The sequence below is a fragment of the Lynx canadensis genome, chromosome A1 (genome assembly GCF_007474595.2).
Source record: "Lynx canadensis isolate LIC74 chromosome A1, mLynCan4.pri.v2, whole genome shotgun sequence".
Lineage (NCBI taxonomy): Eukaryota > Metazoa > Chordata > Mammalia > Carnivora > Felidae > Lynx > Lynx canadensis.
The window spans coordinates 145,985,130-146,008,547 of NC_044303.2; the positions used below are offsets into that span (position 1 = coordinate 145,985,130).

Genomic DNA, 23,418 nt, shown 5'->3' on the forward strand with positions numbered 1-23,418 from the left:
AAGTGCACTAATAATTTAGAAACCACCCAGATGTCTGATTATCACAGGGATGGGGCAACACCGGCAACTTGTCTTAGTGTCTGTTCATTTTGAGGCTCTTCCAACAAAGAAGCCAGAGCCAAGGCAACAATGAGTGGGCCATTTGACTGGACTGAATCCACATTGTGGAGAAGGTTCATGGACCTGATGCTGACAATACAAGATGCAGGCATGCAAAAATGTAGATGCAAGTGAGTAAAATTAATAATAGCAGCAAGTAAATACTAAGTGTCAAATAAATGATTCAGACTAATATATGCTAGAGGAATATAGAGGCAGTACAGAAGGCCAATAGTCCTTGAGTATGTAGTCAGCAAATTCAGCATTATTTCCTATCCTGAAACCCTGATTTTGCACTCCAATCAGAATATTCACCAGATAAATGTTTAGCTACTCTTCTAGTAAATGGTGTTAACAAAGAAGCTTGTATCAGAGTTGCATGAAAAGTCATGCTTGAAGTAGACCAAAATGTGATATTGATTAGTGTATCTCTTCCTGTGCTAGAGAAGCAGAAGCTATCAGGGAAAACGTCTGTGACAGTTTGACTAGTACCCTCTCCCCAGTGTTACAGAAGGAACAGAAACATTCATGGTGATTTTGTGCTTCTTTTAGCCAGAACCATCTAGGCAGACAAAGTATTGGTCATCATAAAGTCAATAATAAAAACTCTTGCATGGAACATGTTTTGTTGTCAAGGTCTTTACCTTGGAGTCTTTTTCTTGGAGAAAAATCAGAATTATTAATACTAGACACCCATCTATAGACCAGCCCATTGAACACAATATGCTTGGAATCATGATAAATATCTAACACCATTTTTCCTTTGACATGGCAAAAACAGGTAGAGTTAGTGTTACCTCTGCTTCCCAATTTGGAACCAATTGTGTAACCAAGGAAATGAGAGGCCAGATGTCAAGTGCACTAACATAGTATAACAAACATAGTGGCTAAGAACATTGATTTAGTGCCAAACTGCTTGTATTCAAATGCTGGCTTTTCCAAACTAGTCGTGAAGCAAGGGACAGATCCTCTGTAGGCCTCATCTGGAAAATAGTGACAATACTTTATGGAGTTGTTGCATGGATTCAATAAAATAATAAATATAAAATATTTATAATAGGTCCCAGTGGGTGCCTGGGTGACTCAGTCAGTTAAGTGTCCGATCCTTGATTTAGGCTCAGGACATGATCCCATGGTTGTGAGATTGAGCCTCACATCGGGCTCTGCACTAAACGTGGAGCCTGTTTGGGATTCTCTTTCTCCCTCTCCCTTTTTCCCTCTACCCCACTCACTTGTGTGCTTTCTCTCTCTCAAAACACATAAATAAACATTAAAAAAAAAATAATAGGTCCTTGCACACAGTATGCAACCACACAATAAATATTAGTTGTTAGTGTTGTTAATTATCCTATCTCAAGTTGATGATAAACATAGTCTCCATTAACAATGTTAGCAAATTCAAAATTAATACTACTATGTGGTTAGTATAGGACATAAGATCAAATCACAAATAACATTATACTTATAGAGAGATACACTCATATTTTTTTGCCATCAAATGATCATCATTTGGTGGAGCATTTGGTGATTGTAGCTTTGTGGATATCTGCCACTGGGGTAAATAGCACCCCACATGGAGATAGCCCTGGGCTCTGGAAGGTAGAAGATACTCTTCAGGATTTCAGAGGCACATCAGCCATGCAGTTGCATGGGCATGAGTAGAACTGTACATCCCAGGATAACAATCAAGACATATTGTTCTCTCAGGTTTCAAAGAAAACAACTATCATGCTTAAGAAATTTAGTCACACCATCTCTGATACAGTCCTAAGAATAGCATTGTAATTTGTATGCCATATACTTGGTTTTAACAAGGCATTTGATTCTGTTAAGCACATTGGTAGGCTAAAAATCCTACAAAGACAGGCTGTACGGTGAAGTTTATAAGCAACATTTGTTTACTCTGCGAAGAAATGATGGTGAGAGTTATAGATGCAGACAGAGATAGCAAATGCATTTACAGTGACTAATAGCACCAAACAAGACTGCATTCAGTACACCATTATCATCTGCTATCTGGTTTTTTGTTTGTTTGTTTGTTTGAAGATGCCCTTTTGTTGCCTTCAAAGATTGTGATTAAGGTATTAACATGAAGGTTAGGTCAGATAAGAATGCATCCAATCTCTGCCATATGTAGATGGCAAAAGCAAATTATTATTTAGAATATAAACAACCTTATTACGTATTGTCTGCATGCTGATGACTGCACATAGGTGGCTCACAGTCAGAATGATGAATAACAGTGGTTGGGTTGGTTTGCTAAGTTGTGCATCACTCTGGTTATATTATCCATCCCCAAGCAGATAAAGGTTCTTCGAAATTTCTCTGGATCACCCCTGAAAGTTAGAGAGAAGTTTTATCATCTCAGTGGTGTCTTCTCTTGCCATCAATCAGCAATAACCAACAAATAGAGAGTTCGTGGTGGTGTGTGTGAGAAGCACTGTGATAGACAGCAGTGGCCAGGAAATAGAAATCTACAGCATGGTTTCCCTTTCCAAAGATGGGGTGATAATTCACAGATTACACAGCAGAATTAATCAATAATAAGTTCTATAATAAGACAGCTCTAAACAGGTGCTATAGGCAGTGTATGAAAAAGTACAAGGTTACTGATAGAGATTATAAGAAGAGAGATTTATTGTGAGCTGAAATGGTTCTAGAAAAACTTCCTAAAAAGAGAGAGAGAGAGAGAGAAGGGCTTGAAATTGTCAGTGATTATTTGGTAGATGGGGAGGAAGATGAAGGATTATTCTATGGGCATCAGCACAGAGGTGAGGAAACACAAGGTATACTGAGAGTTGAGAACAAACCTGATTGAAAGGAGTATAAGATACACGAAGAGCCAGGTTTTAAAACTAGAAATTCTGTGCCTTTGAGGATATGCAGTAGTAGCAAGGTGTGACAAGACACATCAGGATAACTGGGTTTCTAGAGTATGAGCAACAGAAGAACTTTTGTTGTTTCATTTGCTGTATGTCTTTGGGGCTTAAGAGGAGTTCCTGGCATGTGGTGGGGGCTCAGTGCAGACCTCACTCTACTTGTCTGTGATTAGGGGTTCTCTGATAAAATAGAAGGCTTTAAAGATAGTTTGATGCCAGCTTGCAGGGAAACCGAATAGAAGGCCACATAGTTCAAGCTTCATAGTTTTGGATTTCTTATCTCAGGATCACAACCCCCCCAAGGCTTCCAGTGTACGAGAACCCCTTGAATTGTAGACAAAAAGCTGTGTGCATTATGCATTATTCTAAGGTCCACAGCCCTTTTAGGATATTGAAAGGGATTCATGCCCCCAAAAGGATTAACTTTGCTTAATAGGCAGTGAGTAATGAGGAATAATTTTGAACAAGAGAGTGACGTAAAATTGGTAATTGGAGTGATGAATCAAGTGTCTGTGCAAGGTGAGAGAGTGGAGAGACGGGAGCAAAGGAAACCAGATAGGAGGCTGCGGCAGGCTAGAGGGAGACAGGTGGTATGTGGGACTGGATTGTCTTCAAGGAGATAGAGGAAATGGCAGGGAGAGGGGTTGGTTTAAGGAAAGCTATGCTCTGGGGTATACTAACAAAATGTTTGTGGAGAAGATTGGGAAATGGGAGGTGGTGAAGTTAGAATCAGTTTCCAAAGAAATCAATCAATCAGTATTTATTTATTCAAGCCTCTTGAGTCTTCACCACACTGATGTAAGGCTTTTGTGTAAGGATCTGTTCTTTTCTCAGTGAGAGTTTAGCTCTTCCTTGCAAGGCCTGATTGGAAAGATTGGGATGCCCCCCCATGTGTTAAAAATAAGGACATCAGTGAATTGAAAGCTGCAAACTCGCATGAATGCCAACATTCAAAGTTTGTGGGGTTTTGTTTGTTTGTTTGTTTTTGTTTTTGTTTTTTTGGTTCAAAGTTATCTGATTTCAAATTTCTGGTTAGATTCATGGAAGTTGAAATACCTTCAAATATTTAGGTTACTTCTGTTTTTGCAAGTGTTTAGTTGACCAGTTGGATAATTAAGCCCTTTTATGTCTGTGTCACACACTCCTGCCTCAAGAGATTTTCATTTTTTTGAAAAAAAAAATGTTTAGAAACAGTGTCTCATTGTTTCAGTGCAAATTAGTTTGGGTTGATCATTTTTAATCAGAAAGTATTAGAATCCTAAAAAATAACATATCCCAGCTGACCATACAGTAAAAAATAAAATCATGTACCTTCCTCTCAGGTGATACAAAGATTTGGGAAGCATCACACTATGGGAATGTTCACATTTTGCTTCATCACCTGAGTCAGTAGGGAAAATTAACTTTCTGGGCCCTTGAGTCAGCCTCACCCAACTGTTTGCAGTTTATGACATCGGTAAGGCAGAGGTCAAGGGGGAACTATGGAAAGGAGACACTGTTCAAAAGTTTAAGTACTTTGCTGTCCAAGCAGACTCCAGGTCAATCTGTCTGCCAAAATTGATCTCAAAACCAAAATGGCTTTGGCCCCATTACCTGAATATGACTGTCAGAGCCACCTTCAGGCCTCTGCTGCTGTAGCCTATACTGAGGCCCTTTTCAGATGGCCTGGTGTCTTCCTTGCTGGTATCCACACAGCAGGTATATAAAGGAGCATCTCCCTGCCTACTGAGTGATTGGATGGCTCTCTGGTGGTCTCTGGTGGTGAATATTATATATGCTTCTAGAGGGAACCGCCGAATACTTGACTCCATTACAGCAAACACAAAAACAAACATTTGTACAAATAAACTAAAATTCTCTGGTATGAACCTAAGTCTGATAGTAACTTCTAGTTGTAACTCTGAAGGATCATAGTATCATTTATGTATGATATAGAGTAGCATTTTAGAGTGAATTATCCATATAATATTTAATCTCTCTCTCTTCTTCCCTCCCTCCCTCCCTCTCCCCTCCCACCTTCTGTCTTCCACCAACAAAAACTCAAATTCTCCAATAGTTCTTTTAACAGGCAGTTCTCAAGATATGCCTGTTTGGGTGTCTGTGAGTGTATATAATTTATTATTAACTTTTTGATAAGCAGCTCTCTGTAGATCTGAACATTAAACCTCTTAAGTATCACAGTTACAAACGTCCATTTTAGCAATTTGCTTTTGTACCAGGAGGTGAATTAGACATACTGAGTTGTTATATCAAAGAGAGCTGGTATGTATACCTCAACACATACATTTCTGTGCTGCATGTTACTAAAGTACATGAGAGTTCTTTTTAATTCTTGGTATAGTGTGTGTAATCAGTGACGTAAACATCATCCATTAGTCAGTTCAGCCTTCCCTGAAGTATTAGTATGCTAAACAATCCTATTACCACAGCATTATTTTGATACTTTATTAAAAGTCCTATAGCTCTAGCATTGGTATACTCAAACACAGCTTTATGCAATTAGGATTATAATGGAAGCTTTATTACAGTGATATACAACTTGTATCATTCTAATAAAAGTTCCTGTACCTAGCAATGCTTTAATAATGTTGTTTCTGTAACAGTGATTCCTCAGTAATGGAGCTTCTCTCATGGCAACTTCATTATTAGGAAATGATTTCAGTAATAGAAATGCAAATAAAGATTTTGAGAGGAGGGTTTTATGCATGGCTCTATTACTGACCTGCTATCTTTTCATGCATTACATCTAATCATTATAAAACTACCATGTAGATTATAGTTATGCTTATTACTATCCTGTTACATTTTAACATTTGTGTCCTTCCAAATTATTAAAATTAACTGCCACTTTAAAATAAAATTCAAGGGTTAAAATAATTTAAATTTTAATTAAATTTTGTTTCTAAAGCATTAAAAATGTTTCACAAAACACCACCTCTAATTTATTTTTATTGTATCAGAGACTGAGTAGACCAATTGCATTCAAACTGGAGCGTATGTACCCCTGGGTGTATACGAAGACTTCCCAAAGGGTGTGTGTGTGTGTGTGTGTGTGTGTGTGTGTGTGTGTGTGTGTGTGTAGTGGGGGAGGGTTATGGAGAGTTCTAAAGGAATTAATTTCCAGATCTTCTACTTCCATATGCACCCTCTCATAAAATCCATCTGTCTGAAAAGGCACTTGTGGCCAAGATTTTCCTTTCCCACTTTCCCTTTTTGCCTTTCTGCCACTGTACAAAACAAAGGCACGCCTCATACCCATCGCATCCCTTACCATGGCATATGGCTCAGCCGGGGCACTAAAAGGAGCAACTGGACCATGCCTTTATTTTAGCCCCCCTCTTCTGCCCTCAATCTCTATTTTTACGAGCCAAGAAGTATAGGACAGTGTATAAGTGACTGGACTATGGAGCCAGAAAGTCTGTGTGTGGATCCAGGCTCTGCGACCTAGAAGAGTCATCTAAGCTATCTCAACCTTAGTTTTGGCATCTATAAAATGGAGATAACAATAGTAGAGTGTTGTGAGGATTAAGTGGGTTCATACATGTATGAAAAAAGTATGACCTGTAGTTCATACTAAGTGGTGCTATTATGATTTCCAAAAATATTTCACTTTTTATTTTTTGCCAAATTTTAAATGTTTAGTTTTGATTAACTAAATAATATTAATAATTACAATTAAAACTCAGACATCTTAGTTCATTTAGCACTTAGAGGAGAATGGTCATGGGAAATTTTGGAAAATGAACTCTTTTCTGTCTATATGCTTTTGTTTACAAGAATAGGATCAATAAAAAGCTTTTAAGCATAAAATATACATTAGGGTAAAATTCTTTGACAGAAGCAGAATGGAGATAAATTCAAGGAGAAAAATGTAAAATATCCAATTGTTCATATATTTTTTAAATGAATGATAGTGGGTATTATAATGCTGTGGCATTTATGTTTGATTACATTTAAGAGAGTGACATGATAATCCTTACAATTGTGTATATGTATAATAGCATATATTTAAAATGGTGAATATTTACAATATACTGGAAATTATACCATTTGCAACTTTTTAATGAAAAACTTTGGAAGTCAATTTATTTTACATTGAGAGAGAGTGAGAGAGAGTGAGAGCACGAGCAAGGAAGGGGCAGAGAGAGAGGGAAAGAGAGAATCCTAAGCAGGCTCTGTGCTATCAGCGTGGAGCCTGATGCCTGGCTCAATGTCACAAACTGCAAGATCATGACCTGAGCCCAAATCAAGAGTTGGACATTTAACCAACTGAGCCACCCAGGCACCCCTATAAGATATATATTTTTTAAGAGTAGGTGTGTATAAGCAAAAATGTTCACAGACATTGGGATAAGACACTGACTTGTAGGAGTAAAGATGTAAGTGAAAGTAGTGTTATAAAATTACCTTTTTAATTTCTGTTTTATGAACACTAGGTATTAAGAACATAGGTATTAAGAATAATATCTTTGAGCCCCATGACAGGCTCTGTGCTGATAGGTCAGAGCCTGAAGCCTGCTCTGGATTCTGTGTCTCCTTCTGTCTCTGCCCCTCCCTTGTTCATGCTCTCTCTCAAAAATAAATACTAAAACATCAAAAAAAAAAAAAAAAAGAATACCATCTCCTTTATCAAGTTAGAAAACTAAGTAAAATTCTAGAATTCTGAGGCTTTCCTGGCAGAAAGTCAAATTGACTCTATGTGGACTAACGCGGCTGAATATCTCCAGTGCTTCACAGAGAAGGTCAGTGTATGGACAACACATGCACTCCCAAGTTGATTAGTATGTGACGCATGGGAGAGGGCCCTTCCTTTGAAGGGGAAGCTGGATTTGTCCTTTGATCTGTTTGTAGTTGTAGAATGGGCTCTTTCAAAGTGGATCTTGTCCTGAGGCCAAAATGGGGAGACTCCTCTGCTGGATGAATGCTTTGAGACTTTTACATCATGCTGGAAAAGCAGCTGTTACTACTACTGGAAGACCACCAGCTAAGACCAAAAAAAAAAAAAAAAAAAAAAGAATGGGCCTCATGAGGAACATGCTAAAAATAGAGTGTTTTCAATGTAAAAAAAAAAAAAAAGGTGTTGAAGAAAATTCACATTCCCTCAGGTGTGTTTATTGACGATTATATTTACATCAGTTTGACATTCTTATTTCGTGCCATGCCTCAAGATGGAAGTTTGGATGCCAATTTCTTAGTGTGCAAGTTTTGTGTCTGCATATCCATGGTTGTAATCATAATGAATATACAAGGCTGTGTGCTGGGTTTTTACACTTAACATTATTTTCCAGACCCTTGCCAAGGAAAGCCCAGAGCTTTTAGAGGAGTGATCTGATAATACTGTAGCCATATTTATACCAACTGCCACCAAATCCGAGGAGAGCACGAACTTTATTTAATGTAATTTGTTATGGCCTATTTTAATGGCCATTTGAGACCCAGGTATCAATTGTTGGAGACTCAGGTCAGATAATGCAGGCCTCCTCTGAGACATGGAAGCTTTGGCATGCCGCTTGTGAAAAGTTGCTGACCCTGCCCCAGCCAATCTGGAAAAGCAGCATCCAGGAACATAATGTGTTTACAAGCATTTGAGAGAGTCACCAAACCCCACCCTGAGCCCTAACCCTTCTCCATATATTTACTGTCCTTCACCAAGTCACTAATTCCCGAGGGCTGCATCCTATGGCCAAGTCCAAAATGGCATAAATCCTAAGCTAGTTGCCTAGAGTTTTTGTAAAGTCTGTGCGATGTTTTTGTGAAATATTCCCAAGGAGGATTTAATTCTAACATTAAGACATTGCTATTTAAAACATTGAGGGATTAGTCAAGTAGTTTGTATTGGTGGCAATTATATTAGTTTTATAATTTTGGAGGGAAATGTGATAATATAGATCAACAGCTATATTGATATCCCCACTGTTTTTACTCATTCCTAAAATTTGATTATAAGGAAATAATCTGTAGTCCATAATACTCATGCATGCATGCACAATGTATAATAGTATAAAACTAGAAAACGGTCTAAATATTTAACAGTGGAATACTTGTAAAGTCTATTATATCAACCAGATGGAATATTATATACCTAAAAAGAAAGTTAAAAGGAGTATGCAAAATATAGAAAAGTATATATGAAATAATGTTACAAGGTAAGAAGAAAAAATGAATCACAAAATTATATATACACGGTGTACATAACTATGAAAGATAGGTAGAAGGATAGATATCAATAAATTTGGGAAGCAATCAGCCTTTAAGAAAAAGGAAGAACAAAAACTTAAGGATGACTGAGTCTGAAGCAATCATGAGATTCATTGACTGCTGGTGTGAGAGGACATGTGGGAAAATAACAGTGACTTCTGAGCTCTGCCTTAAGTCCATGTGGAAAGCCTGTGAATTTCCCAGTACCAGTTTTCTTTTTCAGTTTTAGATTCTCTTTTTTGTGTCCTGTACTTTCTTGTCTAGAAAATACTGAACTATATCCAAGCTATAAAAATCAGTTCTTAAAATTCCAACAGAAGTTACTATGGAGAAATGTAAAAAAATGGATTTGGTTGGGAAATTGGATTAAAATATACATTTTTTTTATCCTGACATTGCTTACATTTTTAATAAAATATCTTTAAAAATAAGAAACTGCCATTCTTGCCCATATGTACCAGTTTATTTCTCTCTCTAATATATGTTTGCAAATACCAGGATGCAATTATTGTCTGAAGAAAATCTGTGATTACAGTTTTATATAGAGGAGTATAATTTCTTAATACTATAGCCTGTTAGTAGCATTGTTTTTGTTACCTAGTTTCAAATTATTAGTAGTCTAAAAAGTGGGAAAAATATCTCATAGTAGCTAAATTTTTTAAATAATTTTTTAAAAGATTTATTTATTATTTTTGAGAATGTGCATGCAAGCAGGGAAGGGGTGGAGAGAGGGAGGGATGGAAGATCTGGATCAGGCTTTGTGCTGAGGGCAGCAAGCCCCACATGGGTCTCCAACTCACAGACTGCAAGATCATGACCTAAGCTGAAGTCAGACACTCAACTGACTGAGCCATTCAGGTGCCCCAGTAGTAGCTAAATTTTTGTAGGTCATATCTTCCCCTAACATGTTTCATTATTAGATAAGTAATAACAGATTTATAATGGGTTTATCACCTCCTTGGGAATTTTCTTCAGGTAGTCTCTTTTGAGAGATCTTCTAAAAAGAAAAACTAATTTTAACTCAAATCACTGGGAAATCTGCTTCTGGGAGTAAAGGGAATCTTTTTATTACCAAAGTTGTATAAGAAGCAGGAAGGAAATACATAAATGTTAGCTGTAAACTAGGGTGCTTTCATTAGGAATTTATATTGATTATATTTATCTGAAGAGAGAATTGTGATATTAAGAAATCATCTTAAAGATTCATCTGTATGCCTTTTCATTGCTTTAAAATTCTATTTGGCACCATTCTAAAAAGTGATTGTACTAACAGACTGCTAGTTTCTTTTGTATTGCTCATAAAACATCTTCCTGGATGGTAGTTGCCATACATTAATATCTGATTATCAATGAATTAGGTTGTTTTTAAGTTTGTTCTTGAAAATCCTTGAATTTTGTGATTGCTGATTCACCTCTCTATTATGCCCCAACATACCTAGCTCTAAAATATGGTCACTGTTTTAGTGAGTATCTCAGAAATAGACTCGGTAAGCCAAAAATGGTCACCATTATGTAATGTAGTGGAAGTGGGAAAAAAAGAATTAATGCTTGGAAAGAACAAGCTCCCAATTGTTTTCCTTTAAGACAAAAATAGAATAAATGTAATGCCTGCAAGTTGTTTCATGCTGAAGTGCTACATTTAGTCCTTAGCAGGCTTGGCAATGGCAGGGAGAGACTACGTTCTATTCTGGAATCTGGACATGAGTCTCAGCTCTATCATTTCTGAGTGTCATGACCTTGGATAAGCCACCCCTCTGAGTAATTTTCTACAAAAATGGGTGGAGGCCAAATAAACATTCTTCCAACACTTAGGGGTTTGACTAGAGAGAGACACACTGACAGTGTCCTCTACTGACACCATCACCGATCAGGTATTTTTTAAAAATGGATGTTTCTACCGGAACAGGACATTTTAATAAAAACATTGATAGGGAACACAACAAGGCTTTTAAACAGAGACTTAGAGTCCTTTTTGTCTTCATTCAAATCTGCTTTATTTTTCTTTCTGTGACGCTATATAAAAATCTCATCAATATACAAAATCATTCTGAGCCTCAGATTTTCTCATTTTCTCTGGATGAGAGCTTTGATTAGCTTTTTACAAGTTCTTCATTAGTAATTGGCTTGCTTTTTTGTTTTTGTTTTTGGCTGTTGTCTCTAATAAGTTTCTGTTCTATCAAAGAATTCTTTGAGGATGGTCTGAAATACTCTACTCTGTGTTATGATACAGAATATTACAATTTAATATTCTTTATAAAATGCAACCAACAAGTGCTTTCCAGATTAAATGTTCATTTCTTCTTTTTGATGCTGGTGGCTGGGATGGGTTGTTCAGTCTTATCATCATGCCTGACCTAGTTGTGCAGCCGTTCCTATTTAATTAATAGACATTTACATAAGCTCTTTTTCCCCCAGCAAGCTTCATAATGGTCTTGTTGGTTATCTCCTTTCACCCTGTGAAGTACCAGCAGTGCTATTTCTATTTTGCATATCAAAATACTGAGAGATTAAATAATGTACAACAAATTGATAACTGAATAAGTTTGGGAGCTCAGAATTCTGGCATATTAACGGTGTTGCTTAAAGCAACAACCCGTATAGAGTCTATAAATATATTCAAACTCTGCTTTCTAATCCAGGAGTTGGGAGTTGGGACTGTCAGCAGCTTAGGGAGGGAGCCCTTTGTAGATGTAGGCAGGAGTGGGAGAATTAGTTTCTGGACTCCCTCTGGAGCCATGAAAGGAAAGTTTTTTGTTAGCGGAGGAGGTGGTGTCTAAGAACTATTGCTGTGATGTTTGTAATTTTTAATAAAAATTCTGGGAAGCCTGGTGGCTTCTGTGCAGCATATGAATTTGAAGAACCCTCCTATTTTTTTTTTAAATCTGACCTTCCAAACATCATTAGAATTTTATTCCTAATTAACTGGCCAACAAATATCGACAGGTGCAACTTGAACAAAGCATAGATTCTCTGGGCTCCCTCTGCCTCTCCAAGAACTGAGGAGACTTTCAGGGTACTTGGGCAAGACTTTCATTTCTTTCCCACATATATCTATTTTTAAATATTCTCTCACTGTCTTTGTATCTTTATCCTCACACACTCAGCAGGGAGAGGTCTGTCCTGGGATATTTCCCACCTCTTCCCCCCTGCCCCGCCACCTTTTTTTTTTTTTTATCTCTTTTCAAAACTATAAGAGGGGATTGTTTGTACTTCAAACCGTGCTTCTTTGCCTTGTCTAGGTGTTGATTACTTCCAGAGCATTCTTTGGATCTTATAGGGATCGCTTCAATTATTTAACAATGTCACCAACACAACAAACAAAAATAAATATTTTTTTCTTCTCTAACCACACTTCTCAGTCTTTCTTAAAAGATGGAAGTCTGTGTGTCCCTTACTTAACTTCCTTCCCGCTAAACCTGGGGTGATCTCTTTCTGTCTTAGAGCCTACCACCACAGGCTTCTCCAAGTCCTGCTCACTGTTAAGGCCTGGAACAGATGAAGTGCCATATCTCCAGGAAATCTTCGCTGCCCCTCCTCCACCAGTCAGAACTGAACTCTCCTTTGTCTGAGTTCCCATATTCCTGGATTTGTACCTTTTGAGTGGTACATAATCTGTTGTGTATGAGAGTGATTTCTGTAACCCTTGAATTGCGGATACCCTAATGAGCATGGGGAGAGATGAGGAGTGAAGAGAAGATGTCCTATTCAATTTGACTCAAGGTCCCTCTTAGCTCATGAAAATACATACCCCATGCACAGTCTGGTGTTTCCAACTGCATGGCACCCAACACAGTGTCATGGAAACCCCTCAAAATACAGCAAGCATTAGATCTGCAGAATGACAAGAGGAGTTGAGGAGGCATCGGGATCTCACCATGAGTATCACTCCAGGGAACAAACAGTCTTTCCATCCATGGGTTCTCGCACCTGGGCCGCCTCTGCAGCGTGGTTTCATTCTCATTTATTGGCGACCTCCTCTCTGGCCTCCAGCACTTGCAGGCCTTCCTCAGGATACCCTCAATCTCACAGTGGGGAACATCTCATTTTCTGCTAGTGTCATTGAGAACCCCACACAATCTTCTGTGGGGTGGGAAGCCTCCTGATGCCTCTTCTCCAAATGATGAAAATAAATAAATAAAATAAAATGAAATGAAACAAAACCCATCCCACAGAGCGCATCTCTCTCTGCCAGCTTTTCCGGTTTCTGCTCACAAGTCCTACGATTCACCCCCCACCATCAGGCCAAATGACATTTCTGTTCTCCCTAGGGATCTGCTTTTCCATTCTCTTTAGAAATCCTAAGTAGAGGGGAGTGAGTGGTGAAAAACTTACTGACCTTTGGAATTCTCTCCCCTAGAGATACAACTCAGGACTTTAGTGCTAGGGGTGCAGCTAGACTGTAAACCCCAGGAGTTGAGATAATGGGATGCTGTTTGATATCTTTGTAGTACCTAAAGCTAGACTATTAACCCCATGAGAGTAGATTTTGCTTCTGTCTTGAGTCTGCTGATATCTCTAGTGCCTAGAACAGTGCTTGGCGTATGGAATGATGCTCCTCAAATATTGGTTGAATAAATGAATGGTGAATAGATGGATAGACGGATGAATACTTAGCAAAAGTTTTACCCACAGGAGGTATTCAGTGATGTTTATTGAATGCATTAGTAAAGCAAAAAAGAAAAGAAAAGAAAAACACATGAACTAATATGGGATTGAGTTAAGTACAAAGTGATGAGTTTATTATACATTTTAGTAATGTTTCTTAGTTTCTTAAGGTGTCTGGATAACACACCTTAGGGGGATACTGTGGTGTGGCAGGGCATAGGCTAACTCAGAGAATTAAAATATGCATCTTGGTGCATCAGTTCTTTTCAGTAGTATTATAGGATATTATCTTTTGTGTGGAAGCCAATAGATAGATTTTAGAATATAGTGCATAGTTTACATAAGTTTCTATGGAGAGTTATTCCTGACTATGCCTTCAGACCCTCTCCTTTGTTCTTAGATGTACTTTGGAAGAAATATTTGGGAACACAGATAGTGAAGATTTTATCTTATCTGGAGACTCCTATAAATGCACAGAAGATTCTGCCCCTGGTTTTGTGACAAAGAGAAAGAATGTTTCTTTTCCTTTAACATCCCTACAGTGGCATTGGAGGCCACTGGTGCATTCCACACAAACATTCCCCTTTACAAAATAGGTTGCATATGCCAATAATTTATCTTGGTACAGTAGCATGTATTTGTCTATGCAGTCATTCCATTAATATTTATTGAGTGTCTACTAGGTGAAAGGCACTGCTATGGATGCTGAGATTGAAATAGTAATGAGAATACTTTCTCTGTCCTCAAGAAATTACAGTATAGTAACAGAAGGCTCCTGTAAATGGTCGATTACCTGTGCAGAATGGTGTGGAATTGAGCAGTAGGCTTAAGCATGGGGTGCAGTGGGGACACCGAGGGAGGGCAACTGATGCACGATTGGGGTAAAAGAAAGCTAAGATCTGCAGTTCATCAGTTTGAGCCCCCAATCAGGCTCTGCACTGATAGCATGGAGTCTACTTGGGATTCTCTCTCACTTCTGTCTCTGCCACTCCCTTGCTCATGCTCTCTCTCTCTCTCTCAAAATAAAGAAATAAAAAAAATTTTTTTTTTAAAGAAAGCTGAGATCTGTAGGAGAAAAATGGACATTAGTAGGTAGGAAAGGGTGGGAGGGTATTCCTAACAGAGAGAACTTCATGTACAAAGGTTTGGAGGTAAGAAAAATAGTGTTTGGGGAACAGCAAGTAATTTAATGGTAAACTGTACATAAATATAAGTAAATATCTAGTTTTCTAATTCTGAATAGGATTTTTAAACACAAAAATGATAAAAGAAATGAAAGAAAAATTATATGTTAAATTATCTAATGTTATATTCCCCATATAAATCATCATGAATAAAATTTAAAGATAATGAGAAATCTGGAAATTTAAATTATTTTTAGTAATTCAGCATCTTTTATGGGAGCAGGTATTACCTGTTTATGGACCACTATATTTCTAACATTTGAACCATTACATGACTCACAGTGATGGTTGAGTGAATGAAAAGGATCAGTGTCCTCAAAAGGTACAAAAGAGCTAAAACATATTAATAATAAACCCCTGCAAAACCTCACTAGACAAATAGTCAAGAAAATATGGATAGACACTTCAAGTTGGGAGTCATCCTTGTTCTTTCCTATTTCTTACACAGCGTATTGAATCCTTTAGCAAATCTTGTTGGCTCTCTATTCAAAGTAAATCCCAAACCTGACCATTCTCCCCCATCCACACTACCATCACCTAGTATAGGCCACCACCATATCCGAGTTACTACAACACCTCCTAGCTGGTCTTCTGCTTCTCCTTCTCCTTCTACAATATCCAGACTGATATTTTAAACTGTAAATCAGAATATGTCGCTTCTTTTTCCAAAATCCCCCAATGTCTCCCCATCACACTCAGAATAAAAGTCCAAATCTTTTATATGCTTTGCAAGGCCCTACATGATCTTACCTTTTGGTTACCTTTCCAGTCTTACTTCTGCCAATATTACCCTACATTTCATCTGGCCACATTGGTCTTCATGCTGTTTCTGGAACACTCCGAGCACTCTCCCTCACTAGAATCTTAGTGTCTTTGCATTTGTTCTTCCCAAGCCAAAAATACTCATTTCCCAAAGAATTACATGGCTTGCTCTTTACTTGGTCAGCTCTCTGCTGAAACGTTACCTTTGCAAAGAAGCCTTCCCTCACCAACTTACCTAAAATAGCATGTCTCCCCATTATTCTCTATATATTAGTTTTTTTTTTCTCTTAACCATTTGACCCTTTCTGCTTTACTCTGTATAGAACATATAAAAAGAGTGAAAGATGTAGACCCAGAAAATTCCTAAACATGTGAGTGTGGAATTAGGATCCCTTTTATTCCCTTTCCATCCCTAGGCACCAGAGAGAAGCATATGTAAACTTCTCTGGAAGGATGCATTTTTACTCCTAGGCATCAAAGAAATACTAGATTTATAGTTCTACTACCAGGTCACAATTTATTTTTTTTTATTTAAAAAAATGTTTTATTGGAGAGAGAGAGGGAGTGTACATGCCTGAGCAGGGGAGAGGGGGCAGATGGAGAGGGAGAGAGAGAGAGAGAGAGAGAGAGAGAGAGAGAGAGAGAGAGAGAGAGAGAGTGAGAGTATCTCAAGCAGGCTGTATGCTCAGCATGGAGCCCAATGTGGGGCTCGATCCCATGACCCTGGGATCATGACTTAAGCCGATATCAAGAGTCAGATGCTTAACCAACTGAGCCACCCAGGCACCCCAGTCACAGTTTAAAAAGTACAGAATTCATAAGAAGCCATTAAAAGTGAGAGGTAGCAAAAACCACAAACTGTAGTATCAGATGCTCAAATTCATATGTTAAAAAATTTTGGTGCAAAATATAAAATAAATATGTTGAATATGATTCTTTAAAAGGAAGGAAATACTGACAGTATAATGTAGGAAGAAGAGACTATCAAAAATAATCAGGTAAATGTAATAAACAATCAAATAGAAACTTCAGAAAGGAAAGCATCTAATTAGAAGGCCTAACTAGAAAGCTGATAAATATAGTTAAAGAAAGCATTAATATGTTAGAAGACTCTGAAGAAATTATACACATTGTTGCAAAAACTAAAAGGAAGATGGTAAATATAACAGGTTAAGAGATAGTAGGGAGAGAGGAGGAGAAACACATGTCTGATAGTAGTTCCAGAAAGAGGGCCTAGAGAGAATGAAGAGTGAATATTCACAAAGCTGTTGGTGAGAATTTTCCAGGACTGTTGCAAGGACTCTGATATTCAGATTCAGAAGGTTCAGTGAATCTGAGCAGGATAAATGAAAAGGAATCGACACATAGACACATTATAGTAAAACACTAAAGGGAAAGAGAGTATCTTAAAAGAAGTGACAATTAGAATTGATAGTTCACTTCAAAACAGAAAAGAAAAAAGAAAATGGAAGCCACAAGGAAATGGGATTATATATTCAAAGTGTTGAGAGAATATAATTGTAACCTAAAATTTTATACCCACAAACACTCATTTTTTCAAAAATGGAGACAAGATAAAGCATTCACAATGTGGCGCATTTACTACCTACAGATCTTCACTAAGAGGTGCTCTGAAGGATGTAGTTCAATGATAGTGAAAATGATCCCAGAATGAATATCTGAAGATCTAGGAAAAAAATAGGAAGCAAAAAGAATAGTCAAATGTGAGTAAATTTCAACAAACACTGAGTTCAAAAATTAATAATTTAAAATTTATGGGATTAAAAAAGCCAAAGATACAACTGAAATACAACAGTAGTACAGGAATCAGAAAGGAGTGATCAGAGTTAAACATTCCAAGTTACTTGAATTATTTGGGGAAAAGGCAAATAGATTGAGTAATTGTATTTTATTAAGTAAAACATTTACTTAAAGATTGTGGGATAACTATTAGAAGTTTAGAAATACAGCCTGTACTTTCAAATTAATAAAAAGAGAAAAAAAAATGAGAAAAAAATTTGAACCTATACTGAATCTAAAGGAAAGCAACAGAGGAATAAAAATGAAAAGGAAAAGAAACATTAAAAATAGAATAAGTAAAGTCTAAAATAGAAAAAATAAAATTAAATTATATCAGTAATCACAAAGCCTGCAAGTGAACTAAACACTCCATTTAAGAGATAGATTATTAAGGTGGATTTCTTAAAGAATCTATGTTATTTTTATAGGAAATACATGCAACATAAGGATACAGATTGAAAAGCAGGGGCGCCTGGGTGGCGCAGTCGGTTAAGCGTCCGACTTCAGCCAGGTCACGATCTCGCGCTCTGCGAGTTCGAGCCCCGCGTCAGGCTCTGGGCTGATGGCTCAGAGCCTGGAGCCTGCTTCCGATTCTGTGTTTCCCTCTCTCTCTGCCCCTCCCCCGTTCATGCTCTGTCTCTCTCTGTCCCAAAAATAAATAATAAAACATTGAAAAAAAAAATTTAAAAAAAAAAAAAAAAAAAAAAAAGAAAAGCAAATAATTTTTAAAATGCATTAGGTAAGTAGAAAGTTGGTGTGGCTATATTTATAGCAGATAAAAGTTCTTTTGGGGGAAGAAAGCATAATCAGAGTTAAGTATGATCACTGTATTAAAGCCTCATTCTCTGGATATATGCCTTCAAATAACATAGCTTCAGGACATAGAAAATGAAAATTGACAGACTTCAAGCAGAAATGGACAAATCAACTATTTTAATGAGAGATTTAAACTTCTTTTAGAAATTTGTAGATCAAACAGATAAGAATCTAGAAAACATGGACAGCACAATTACCTGGCTAGATCTAGTGGCACATGGGGAGCACTCTAGCCAACAACTCAAGATTACATATTCTTTATGCATATTTTTAAGTACCCATGCAAAATTAAAAAATTAAGAACAACAAAATAAATCCGAACAAAATATATACAGGGAAAAAATAAAAATAAGTATAGAAATCTGCAAAACAAAAGACAAAGAAACTTCAAGAACACCAACAAAAAACACATATGGCAGGACTGGCATATAGTGGGTACTTGGTACATATCTTTCTGTTCATTGAATAAAAAGCAATAGAAGACTATAAACGTGTGTACATGAAAAGGTTTGAAATTCACCAAATAGTGATTAAATCTGAGTTGGTCAGTCTTAGGTTATCCTGCTTTTTTTCTTTGTTCTTTTCTGTATTTTCTGAGCTCTCTGTATGTATTGCCCTTACAATTTTATGAAAACACATTATTTTGAAATAAAAGTAAGTAGATTTTTGCAGAGATGGACTAGAGAGAGGACTAAATGTCCCTGACAACACCTCTGGTCAGTGGGTTGGGAAGGTGCAATGTAAGACCACACTTCAGAGGTCCTTCGCTCCCTACTACATGGATGACTTTAAGTGTAATCCCTTTGAACCCGTTCTCCAAGTGGCAACAATAAAGCCTTCCTCAAAGAATTACTCAGATAGGTGACCCCGTGCAAAGCACTTAGTACAGTGTCTCATACCGCAGACGTTCAATAGCCGTTTTCCTTTCCCTGCTTGAGGAAGCAGGCTTAGGGAAATATCCCTCTCCATTTCTAAGGAATATACCCTGAGTGGAAGGCAAATTCGATCAGTCTGGAATATGCAACTGGATGAAAGCTTCATATGTGAAATTATATTTGTGCCCTCCTGGAGAGCCAAGAAAATTAAGAAATGAACCAAGAAATTCATCTCCTTTATTAGATGTAAGAATGAAGGTGCAGTATTATCATTTCCTTGTGATAGTCATATCTAATAGTTCTGAAACCAATTCACAGTATTCATGTCAGACTTATTTTATGAGACATTTAACCATTGCTAAATTAAATTTCATAGGAGAATGTGCCTATATAACTCCTCTGGAGTTACAGAGATAGAAATCTGACCCATCATTTCTATTTTCACGGAAAACCATTTAGCAGAACTTTGTTCCAGTAGAAGTGTTTATTGAGTTGTAAGCCTAACACAGTTCACTGGCTGCATGTATTTCCACACTGACATTTTTCTCAGTGCAGATTTGCATCAGTTCATTAGTACTGACAGCAGATGGTAGTACTTTCACACAAATTTACCTTCTGAATTGATCTAAGAAATGTCACTAAAAAGATCCTGACAGTTTTGATGTTCTTCCATTTCTGAAAATGGTATGTTAAACAAATAAGGTGTAGGGTTTTAGATTTTTTTGAACTCTAGCTCATAATTCCTAAACTAAAAATGAAAGATGGCTTTCATCTCTGATTCTGGCTGTCTGAAGGAGAAAGTAGAAAATGCAGATAATGTTTCCTGATGGCATGAACCTTAAAAAATCTCCAGTGCAGAAAAATGGCTTTTGGAGAATATTATCCAGATTGATTGTCTACACTGATAAGACACCTCAAATTATTTGTAAATTCTCTACCGTAACTTTGAATATAAATTGTTTGGCTTGCAAGATTAGCTGATTGAATGTTACTGAAAAAATAGTATCAGCTCAGGTCATAAGGCTCACTTTGAATTCTGTCACTTCTGCAGCATTAACATATCGCTAAGATTAGCCACATTTTAAAACTATAGATTTGCCGTTAGTTAGGGTTAAATCATTATAAAATTGTCAGACAAGAAGACTTAATATTTGCTAAGTGAACGATGAGGGAAGATATGAATTCTAATCACATCGGGGAAACTTTTTATTTTTCTATATTGTGTAATCATTATTATATTCATAATGACTTAAGGCCTGTATTCAGTAGTCTTATATATTTAGAAGCCAGGATTTTTGAGTATTTTAAAAATTAATTTTCCATCCGTATCTGAGAAGTAATTAATGGTTTGGTTAGTTTGCCACAACTAAGAGAAGCTGACACACTTGAGAAAGCATTGGGTGTTGGCCATATACAGTTTAACCATGGAAGTGATTATGGATGCTTTTGACACACTGCTAGAAGAGTGGCCATGATTAGCAACATATTTAAGGGATTTATTTAACAACAAAAAGGAGCTTTTCGGTTCTAAATGCTCTCAAAATCAAGGGACCCTGTTTTATTTTATTCATAACGCTTATTATTTTCTGGATTATTTTGTCTATTTATTTGTTCTATAAATTTATTGGCTGTCTCCTGCACTGGCATGAAAGTTCCCTGGGATCAGGGACTTTGTTTATCTTTGCAATACAGTGATCTCTATTACTATATCCAGAACTGTTCCTGGCAGACACATAAGACATGATGATCAGTAGATATGTGTTGAATTAATAAATACTAGTTTAAGGCATATAAGGAGAGCCAGAATCAAGCTCGACGGGAAGACTTGCTATAGGCATAACACATTTGGGCTCTGACCCTAGGCTCTGCTTAGATTCGAATGGGAAGGAGGGGTGGGAAGAGAGCAGGAAAGAGGGAGCCCAGGCTCTGCTGTAAGAGTCAGGCCACTAGGCAGACTCTGGAGGTGGCGCTCAGGAGACATACACTGCCCCATACCCAGTGGATACCCCAGCCCTCAGCACACACATACATCCCCAAATATCCATACCCAGCGTCTCCAATACACGGTGGAATGGTGCCTCTGTTTCCTGTGAGCAGGTGTGTGCACATGCACACCAACATGAGTGTTTTGGGGTTGGAGGGTAGAGTTAGCAGCAACAACCACACGTAATTCTTTCCATGGATGCTCTGAGTTCAGCTTCTCCTTGGACTGGCTGACAAGAGGAGAAGAAGCCAGAAGAAGCTAGGCCCCTAGTCCAAATCTAGCCAACAGGCTTGTTTTATTTGGCCCACTCTATGTTTAAAAAAAAAAAAAAAAAAAAGTGCCAAAATTTAAATTTAGGAGATTTTACATAAAAATCTGGATTGCTAGGTTATTTTGACAAATGGGAAGACCTGGCACACTGAACCTACATTCCCACATGGCACAATTGGCTGGAGCAGAGTAGCAAGCCTAGCCTTGGCTGGGCACACTCTCCATTTCCCCACAGTCCCTGTCACCTGCTTGTGTATTTAACTGACCTCGCTCCTTCATGCTACCTGTGTGATCTTTGTAGGTATCTGTCCCAGGTTGCTTGGCCAGCTATAACAAAATACCACAGATTGGGTAGTTTACACACAACGGAAATTTATTTTTTACAATTCTGAAGTCTGAGATCAGTATACCAGCCTGTTCTCATAAGGACGCTCTTTCGGGTCACACACTTCTTGTGTCCTCACATGGCAGAAGGGGGTGAACTAGCAATCAGGGGGCGGGATCTCTTTTATAAGGTCCAAATTCTCATTCCTGAGGGCTCTACCCTCATGACCTAATCACTTCCTAAAGGCCCAACCTCCTGTAATACCTTCACACCGGGCTTTAGGATTTCAACATATGAATATGGGGAGATGCAAACATTCAGACCATAGCAGTATTTGAGTTTGCAGTCTTTGGCGTAGTTGTGAATCTTCAATGTAAATGATCAATAAATTTATTGTTATAATTGTTTTTGCATTGGTACAATTTGTGCGTGGATCACTCACTACATAGAAATCTCCTAGGGCTCCCCATTGTTGGCCAAATTATGTCCACATCGCTACACTGGCAGCGGTCTGACCTGTATCTTGGATCCAGTCATTCTCCTATGAAGGCAGTGGAGTTGCATCAAGTGAGTTTTGATTTATAGAAACGGCCCAATAAGCTTGGGAGAGACAGAAGGATAGAAACAGATAAACAGAGGAAACTCAGAAAGAGACAGACAGAAGTACAACAATTTAAATAATGCAAGCCATTCTCCTGCTTCCTCTCCCCTCCCCTACTGTTCTACCCACTGAACATGTGCCTGTTGGCACCGCAGTGATGCTTGAAACAATCAACACATTGGCAAAGTTTATGTAAAAAAAAAAAAAAAAAAAAGTGTGAAAGATTTTGGTTCCCTTACAATGAGGCGAATGAAATACGTTGTTCACGTGGTCAGGCTACTGGGCTTCACAGACAGCCTTGAGGAAAAACCGGAGAATAATTACAGGCCATAGAGTAACATTAGTTGACAAAGAGAGGAAACTGATAAAATTTGTCTACAGTTGGTATTGTGTAAACAAAACTGTGTACCCTTCTATACTTTATCAATTCATAACTTCTTATCATGTGCGGATTATGAATTATATTTCAAAAACTGAAATTGATCTGTATCTTAATTTAGTAACGTGGAATTTAAAGCAAACTTTTATTTTAACAAACCAGATTGTGCGTTTTAACTTTTTCAAAGTAACTCACACTGGCATCCTGGACCAACTCTGATTCCTACAGGAGCATCCAATACTTGGGCAGCCTTTTTTTGTACTTCATCCCTGCAAGACAGATGAATTCATGACTCCTGTGTTAAAGAATTCTCAAAAAATCAATAGGTAAGAAACACCATCAAGATACATTGGCTTTTACTCTTATTTTAAAAGTGTAAATCTTTTTATGTGACTCTAAAAGCCAAGCTAAAAAAGAAATATTTTTTGTAATAATAATAATGGCTAATGTTTATTGATTTTTACTGTGTGCTAGGCACTGTTCTAAGTATTTTAGATATATTAAGACATTGGATTTTTATAACACCCCATGAGCTAATTTCTATTATTTTACCCAGTTTACAGAAGAGGAAGCTAAAGCACAGAGGAATTAAATGACTTGGCCAAGTTCACACTGCTAGTTAGATGGTAGAACTGGGATTT

The 23,418-nt window shown here is 37.5% G+C and overlaps 1 protein-coding gene across 6 annotated transcripts in view; it reads left to right on the top strand.

Annotated features, from left to right (window-relative positions):
• The window catches only part of ATG10 (autophagy related 10), a 261,017-nt gene that overhangs the window by 224,990 nt on the left and 12,609 nt on the right, over positions 1-23,418 (top strand). For 3 of the 6 annotated variants that reach the window (XM_030324014.1, XM_030324006.1, XM_030324001.1), the window contains exon 6: positions 23,006-23,103. The exons of the other annotated variants lie outside the window; for them this stretch is intronic. In XM_030324014.1, coding sequence (XP_030179874.1) covers positions 23,006-23,103 — 98 coding nt within the window. The remainder of the gene's footprint in view (positions 1-23,005; positions 23,104-23,418) is intronic. 6 annotated transcript variants of the gene reach the window in all.